The sequence below is a fragment of the Lygodium microphyllum genome, chromosome 3, assembly GCF_053477565.2.
Source record: "Lygodium microphyllum isolate KBCC chromosome 3, Lygodium_microphyllum_v1.1.10, whole genome shotgun sequence".
Classification (NCBI taxonomy): Eukaryota; Viridiplantae; Streptophyta; class Polypodiopsida; order Schizaeales; family Lygodiaceae; genus Lygodium; species Lygodium microphyllum.
Window position 1 is genome coordinate 8,051,893 of NC_141137.1, and position 8,790 is coordinate 8,060,682.

The 8,790-nt window shown below is 40.7% G+C and overlaps 1 protein-coding gene across 1 annotated transcript; it reads right to left on the reverse strand.

Moving 5' to 3' along the window:
• Positions 1–2,347: 2,347 nt before the first annotated feature.
• Positions 2,348–3,934, reverse strand: LOC148038035 (F-box/kelch-repeat protein At3g61590-like). The gene has a single exon (XM_087675361.1). It carries the CDS (start codon positions 3,597–3,599, stop codon positions 2,418–2,420), a length of 1,182 nt encoding a protein of 393 aa, XP_087531487.1. The 5' UTR covers positions 3,600–3,934; the 3' UTR covers positions 2,348–2,417.
• Positions 3,935–8,790: the final 4,856 nt, after the last annotated feature.

An 8,790-nucleotide genomic window follows, 5' to 3' on the forward strand; every position in this document is an offset into this window, starting at 1 on the left:
GTAATTCTTTATATGCAAACTCATACATACAATCTATCTAAACAAACAAATACGTAGTAGTAGTGGTAGTAGTAGTAGTAGTAGTAGTGGTAGTAGTAGTTAAATACCATCACAATATCTATATAAAAATTTACTTATATAATCATATCAAAGTTTATATTTTACATGTTTTATATAACCATTTAAATGGAATAAAACTAATATAATTTAAATAAAACAATATCGATACAACCAATGTTAAGAGCTCACTTCACTTAATAAAAAATTAATGTTATTATAAAATTTTTATAAACTAATATAATTAAAAATAAAATAAAAAATTCACCCATCATTATTTGAAAATAAATTTAAGAACCCTATACAAACATACAAAACAAATAATTTATTACAATTAAATAACTTTATATTATTATCTTCAATACTACGAAACATATCAAACCTAAATAAATAAATGGTTTTTTAAATACGTTTAAATCAAAATATTACTACAAACACCATGATAATATTCTCTTTAACATCAAAGTATAAATATATAATTTTAAGTACTAATCAAATATATTAACATACAATCAACTCTAAACATGTTCAATTGCTTATCCTTGATTTTAATAATTACCTATTTTAATAATCAAAAAGTAATATACTAATGATATTTAATGCAATTATACTTACCTATACTTTCACTTAATATCTAGTAATATATATCAAATTTATATAATAAGACATAATATCAAAAGGAAAATAAAATATCACTTTCCCAATGATTCAACACCCAAATATCAATTCCATAAAAAGTATCACTTCTAAAAAAATTTAAACATAAATCTCAATATTCAACATCATTCAATTGAATTGAACTCATTTTTAAGCAAACAATAAATAATCATAACAATTTTAAACAAAATATTTACATGGCACACAATATAAATTTTATATACAAATCATATTTGTAAAAAAACCAAAACTAAATAAAAATTTCCTTTATTTCTCTCCCTCTCCTCTATTTCTCTCACTCCCTTTATCACCCTCTTTTCCTCTCTTTATTTCTCTCCCCCTCCCCTCTTTTTTCTCTCCCTCTTTGCTTCTCTCCCTCCCTCTCCCTCTACCTCCCCTCTTTCTTTCCTTCTCTCTATATTTCTCTTTCCCCCCCTCTTCCCTCTTTGTTTCTCTTCAAAAACAAAGAGAGAAGAAACAATGCACCTATCTCAAGAGCTCAAAGAAAAAACCCTTAAGTTTCACGACTTCCCTCCCTTTTCTCCTTTCCACTCCTCTCCTCTTACCTTGTGAACAACAATAATGATCAAGATCTACCTCTCACACACACACACTCTCTCTCTCTCTCTCAAAGCTTCAAGTTCTCTCCTTTTTTTGCTTGTTTTTATTTTGTTGCACCTAAAATGTCACGCTCAAATTTTCAACCTTGTTTTTTTTTCTAAAACGCCATCATTATTTGGCATCACTATCTACATCACAATTTGTTGCTAATTTACACAAGTTGACACTTTTTGTGACACCTTTTACATCACAATTACAACACTATCAATATTTATAAAAAACAAGCGTAGATTTGTCTTCATACCTTCTCTCTCTCTCTCTCTCTCTCTCTCTCTCTCTCTCTCTCTCTCTCATCTATTTCTCTTTTGACTCTTTTTCTTTCTCTCCAATCCAAGCCACAATCAAACAACACATCCAAGATCAAGCAAATGCAAAATCTCTCTCTCTCTCTCTCTCTCTCTTCATTCCAAGTTAGCATCATCATTGCCACAAACATGGCAATTGCCACCACAAAAGCCCCCCTCTCTATCTCTCTCATTGTTGCAAGCAAGAATAACCACCAAACTTTCACTACTATGTGTCCTCTCAAGAATCATGACTATCATGAGAGAGAGAGAGAGAGAGAGAGAGAGAGATAACCACCAAAACTTTTCTCCATTGTATATACCTCCAACCATTAGTATATTTACACAAATAGCGACCTTTATCTATCAAATTTATCTAACCATTCTAGATTTTCTATCAAACTAATTTGACTTTTGCTCCTAGACATTCAACAACTATGATCCTTAAAGCAAGACCAAAATGTTGGGTTACAACTAAGGATAACAAAAGGAACAATTTGAAGACGTTTATCAATGTTATGCGTTCAACTTGTCAAATGAAACTTTATTAGGGGTGGAAGGGAATGCTTTGAGGAGGGGTGGAACCCTATTGGCCCTCTTACGGTAGGCAATGCTGAAGGACAACAATGATAAAACACTTTCAGCCAAGGTGTAAAAGCCACCCCTTGCAACGTTGCATTTTGGAAGACCCTAAATTCGGGGACAAGCGTGTTGATCAGCAATGCAGCCTTCGCGAAAGGACCGTAGTATCGACTCGAATTTAAAAACAATAAACTGTATAGTCAACATCAACAATAATCATTTTTTAATTAACGAATTTGCGTGCGCGAGACTCTCGACAGTTTCCAAAGAGGGGCGGAGAATAAAGATATCCCTCATGCACGCTTGGAGACCAGAGAGAATAGGGGAATGAGGGAGAAACCGCCACGTGTCCAGGCATGCATCAAAGACAAGGAAGGCGGCCTGGGTGACCATGTAGATCCGATCCTCGCGCGCGGCACACCACATCCCGTCCGAACCCAAGCCTGGGTTAACCACAATTTGTTGGAAGATGGGGTCCGGCATGTGCGCCAGCTCCCGCCACACGTGCGCCCCCTCGTCGAGCCTCCACAGGCGGACGCCTGCCAATGGCTTGCCATCATCTTCAGTATCCTCATCATCATCGGTTTCTTCCAATTCTTCATCTCCTTCTTCTGCAGCCACCAGTACCAGCCTTTCGCCGCACCTTACCAGGCATGGTAACCTCGCACGCGCCGGTATCCCCGCCTCGTGCTCCCGCCACGTGCCGGTCTCCAGCGAGAGCACCATTAGCCGCGACGGGAAGCTCGCCGTTGCGAAGAAGCTCTCCCCATAGAAAACCACGCCGCTGCCGAAGAAGAGCGTCTCGTGGTGCTGTTTCACACCGGGGCTCCACGCCCGCTTGCCGGAGTCGTACACGCAGGTGACCTGCCGGCCTTCGCCCGTGTTGCCCACCAAAACAATCTGGAAGCTTCTGGAACAAGCTCGCATGCCGGCCTGCAGCACCTGGAACAGCGGGAGCTCGCAGTCGACGCCGATGGCGTCGGCCTGCGTGACAGGATTGCAGACAGCAAGGCTGTTGGGGCCGGTACTGACGCACAGCAGGCCGCCTGCAGCTGCCACGAGACTGCAGGCATCGGCAGCAGCTCCCTCTCGGCCATCTCCAGTTCGACCGACTTTGTTGGTGATGCAGGCAGGCAGCGATGGCGCGTGCCACTTCTCGTGCGCCGGGTCGAAGGCTAGCAGGGGCCACTCCTGGCTCCACGTCGACAGCACCAGGACGTGGTCGGTGGTGGAGGACGCCCCGCGATTGATGGTGCAGCAGGGCTTGCAGGAGAGGATGTAGGAGTTCCAGGACTTGCACACGCCGCGGAGGCGGAGCAGCGATGGCAGCGGCAGCAGGGGCAGCATTCTTTCCAGCAGGAGCTCGTCAGGGAGCCGGCACCACACCCGTTTGTTCATGGCTAATTCACACGGTCTGTGTGCGTGTGTGTGAGACTGCTCTCTGGGAGATAGTAACACGCAAGGAAAGAGAAGTCTCTCAGTAGTTTGCCTCAGTCTCTTAGTAGCTGCTTGTGTCTCGGACCTAATCAAAGATCGTCCCTTCCAAAGATCATCCAGCCTTCTCTATCAAAGAACAATTGAGACCAGAGAAGGCTACGGAGAGAATTGAAGCTTGACCCCTCCCCTCGGAATCAGCTTTGGAAGCCGGCAGAGAGCTGATCACAGATGAGCTATGGGCGAGGGCGAGCTGAGTGAGAGAGGGAGAGGGAGAGTGAGAGAGTGAGAGTGCGTTGGTGATCAAATACTTGACGCTTCCCGCTCAATTTGAGAGGTGAGCTGTGATAGCGGAGGCCGAACCATGATGATGGGTTGAGAGTGGTAGGGCCCATCACGGGTTCTAGTACCCCCCGAGGCGCCTACGATTTCAAGATTTTAGACATTTTAGACATTTTAGTGTTTAGTTTAGTCATACTTTTTTAGACATTTTAGTGCGGTCGCACGTGCGCCCGCATCCATCCCAGCCCCCAACCCCAACTTCCAACCTCGAACAAGAAAGCCGCCCCAAGTGCCCCACAGGCCTCCCAAGTGCCACCCTTTCTTTAAGAAGAATGTGTCGGTTCACACGCTCGTCCATCTTTTATCCTTTACCTTTTATCTATTCTAAAAGAGGAATGTACCTGAGCTAATGCTTGAAAGCACCAAACTCTTCACAACGGGGGGAGAGAGAGGATTTAAGGTGCATTTGCATGCACTTCTGATTGTGGAGGTCATTTCATGCCCAAACTCACATGTCAATGTTGTTCTTATGTTCTTGACTTTGATGACATACTCAACTCAAAACAATAATTATAGCAAAAAACAATAATCATAGCAAGACCTGCTAGGGACCGCCACCTTCCAAATTTTAATACCTTATTCCTTGAGGAGGAGAAGTATCTAAAAACTATGGAGACTTGTTGGGAGGCAACTTCAAACATCATTTTTAACCCTATAGATAACTAGCAGTCTTGCATGCTTTTGAGAATTTTCAAGAGTTCTAAAGCTAGCATGTGGCACCAATGATGTACTAGAGATGTGAAAATTTTGTCCATAAAGTGGTGATTAAACTTATTTTGAAGTGTATAAAGAGCAGCATGACTGGAAATTGACATTTCTCACCATGTTAGCAATGCCCTTATGAAAGTATGGCTAAGGTTATTGCTTTAATAGTAAAGCATACGCTTCTCTTATGGATAATAGAGGCAATATAGATTTGTTTTTGGAAGAAATTTTCATGACCTAATTATGATTATGGTCCTATGTGTTAACCATTCATTACCTCTAAGAGGGAACTTTATACTTTGGGTTTTGAAAATAAGGTGATTTTATATTTATTTATTTGTGGATTTTCATTGTCTATTTGCCATATAATCGTTACTTGTTCATGTTGTGGTGAGCATATTATTAGGCAAAATTAGTTCAATTAATAAGTGGAAATTTATTATATATAAAATTTTTAAGGTAAAACTATATAGTACATGTAATATCCAATAGTATATATATACATAATATCACAATATATTCACATGATATTATAAATCATTAAAATTATTCTTTTATTCATAAATTATAACTTTAAGCTTATTTAGTGTTAATTTTAACTAAATCATTGGTCTTTAGTACTATTAAGTTATTTGATTTAAACTCTTTAATATAAATACTACTAAATTAGATTTAAGATATGATTTTATCAAAATAAAAATTTTAATAAAATGCTTTGCTATTTTCTTTATGTGGTCTATTTTTACAAAGATTTCTTAATAAAAGCTGTCAGAGAGAGAACTAGGGAGAGAGAAAGAGGAGAGAGAAAGATTGCAGAGGAGAGAGAAAGACTGCAGGAAGAGAGAGAATAAGAGTGACGAGGAGAGAGAAAGACTAGATTTGGAGAGAGAAAGACAGGAAAGATGAAGAAGCCATGGAAGCTGAGAGCAAGAAGGGAGAGAAAGATTGTAAATGTATTGATTTGTCAAAAGATGTGAAAAATTACAACTTCTCTCCTTATATACCAATGTCTCTATGACATGGCATATTATCAACATCCTAACTATTCCCAACTTCTTACAATCCATCCCTTCCCAAAAGTTTTTGTCCTCAAAAACAATCCTAGAAAAAAGCTAAAGAAGAGATGGATAGAACAGAGTACTACTCTGTACAGCATTACAAGGAATAAAGGAAAAGATTACCTAATACTCAATAGTAGTACTAATCTATACAGGAGGTCGAAATCAGCCTGTAGCCTCCCGGATCAAAAGGAAAAGTTGTATCTTTGCCATGCATAGGATCAACTTCCATAAGATCGAAATCAAATACTGCTGGAAACACGATCATCATGATAGTACTCACTAACAAAGTCTCCATTGCATGATGGTCTTCCAAGTCCACATGCTGTCCATAATCTGCCTTCTTGAACTGAACTTCTTGTTGTGGACTCATACCAGAATGGTCTTCAACAAGATGTTCTCCATCATTTACATCATAATATTCAAATAGCAAGATTATTTTGGCAGACTTTGCCCTACATGTGGCTTGGTGATTACAAGATAGTGGCTTAGCACAACGATAGCATAAGCCCGCAGCATGCAATTCTCGTATTGTATCACTAGTAAGGTGTCGAACACGTTTAGCCTTAGATAGCAATTTACACACCTGTTCATCACCATTGGTCAGCTCTATGATAGTTTTGACATGCTGCTCATAGTCATTCTGATGTTCATGTATAACAGATGGTTGTCCATGCTCATCATGTACTACAGATGGCTATCCATGCTCATCATGTACAACAGATAGTTGTCCATGCTCATCATGTACAACAGATGGCTGTCCATACTCATAACCATATTGCTCATGCTGTTCATACTGCATATGGTGATAATAGCCCTGCTGCACATCAGAGGAACAGTTTGGTTGAGCATATACATTTGCTTCCACTGATGTTTGCTGCTCACATTCATAAGCATGTTGCCTTTGATCATTGATCCCACTGTATTGGTCATAATCACTTGCTTGCTGTTGATCAAAGCTAGAAGTGTACTGATAAGCATAACCATTTCTGTTACATCCATAAGAACTATTTTGCTGAAGAGATGGATGCTCATAAGCATAAGCATGTTGACCATAATAACCATTCTGCTGCCAAGGTTCAATGGGATGATACTCATCAGCATATACATGTTGTCCATAGGCATAAGCATTTGATTCAGGTGTACCATTAGCATATTGATGCTGGCCATGAGCATAACCATTTTTTGGAATGCCTCTTCTTCCAATGATCCCATCTCCATGACCATTTTGGTTGGATGGCTGAAGTGGGACTGAAGGGTCACTGTTTGAACAAGCCTTCTCATTAACTTCTTTTGATGCCATTTGCAACTGCATAAATTTAGCAATTTGTGCCATGAGTTGCTCGTTGGATTCTACCAACTTATCAATAGAAGCCTTGGTCTGATCAGTAGATTGAACCATCTGATCCATTCTTGACAAGATGGCCTCATGTCGTTCCCTATGCCTCAGCTCATGGGCACACAAAGTATCAATGAGTATACTGATTTGCATCCCCAAAGCCTATATATCCTCATATGGTAGTTGGTTCATGGATGTTTTCCACAAGAGAGCTAAAACATGTTGATCAGAATTCTACAAGTTCTACAGGTTCAGCGATTGAAGAACACGGCTCTGTTAATGAGGCTTTGGTTGCTGCTCAAGCTGCACTTGTAGAGACAGAAGAGCAGATTGAACTTTTAAAGTCAGATCATAGTCTGCAGTAATCAACTAAAGGAAGAGTATTCTGATGTACAAGAAACTGAGAGACAGGCAGTGTTAGCTGAAAGTGAGACACAAAAGAACATTGCTAGCTTGAAGTGGAGTTGGACCATGTCAGGTCTACTGAGTTGGCGTCTGTTACAGCTCTTAGCAAAATGTTGGAAGAGCTAGATGAGTTGAAAGTTAAGCAGACATATGCTGCAGAAAATGAGTTCTCTTCAGGATGTCTGTTGCCACACTTAAAACTCCGAGCTCTGCGTATCAGAAACCGAATGACAGAAGGTGAGTTGCAGAGCAAGCTTTCTAAGATAGGAAAGCCAGCTCTCTCTGGATAGGCCTGTGGTACAATGCAGTCAGAGCCTTCTGAAGGCACTTCCGCTAGCTTCAGATGCTTCTATCCACTCAAATGGTTCAGTTGTTGTCAAAAAACCAGCATTTTCTTTTGTAAAACAGAAAATCTGCCTCTCAGCTCAATGTTATTCTCTAGCTGAGGTTGATCAGCACCAATCCTCCATATCAAGGGGCAGGTGCCTCATTCACTTGCAAAGAACAGCACTAGATTGTTGAAGCTACAAGTTCTACCAATGATATAGAGGTATATGTCACAAGAGTTTTAAGACACCCAGAAGCCATCAGGCTCTAATGGTCGTGCTGCAGTAACTGGGGCTTCATCGTCAGCCGGGACAGGAAACATTAGTTCTTTGCAGAAGCCAAAAACTGATCAGCATTCTGCTCCCAAGGCAAAGGTAATACCTGGTAAATGCCTGGAGCTGAATAAAGTTTCTGATTCTGAGAACATGGGTAGAATTGCAGATGAGGAGAAGGGAGGCCTGGCAGATTACAACATCCAGAAGGAGAACACTCTCCACCTCGTCCTGAGGCTGCGCAGTGGCATGGAGATCTTCGTGAAGACTCTAACAGGAAAGACCATCACCTGAAGTGCCCTCTCTGTTTTGCGATGATCTCCAGCAGGGCACTGCGAACGGTTTTGATTGATGATGTACACAGCTATCAAGTGGGTGATTTTGTTGAATTTACACTCTTGAATCGAGCAAAAGGCTCCATAATCCCTTTTGAAAAGAACAATCCTGTCATTGGCACCCTACCATACAGCAACGATGGACAATGCCACCCGTTTTCCAAGTTCACTCTACCTTCAGAAACAGAAATGACAGCAATCAAAGCTATTGCAGAACTTTCAAGTTGGGCGGAGAAGGTGCAGAAGGAGGGTGGCGAGGAAATGGACTTACTCCCATTTGTCTTTGCAGCAATTGACCAGCTTCAGGAAAGGAAAGTCACTTGGGGAGAACATCGTGTCTCATAATTTCTCTCTAGCAGTCCACCTGCGAGG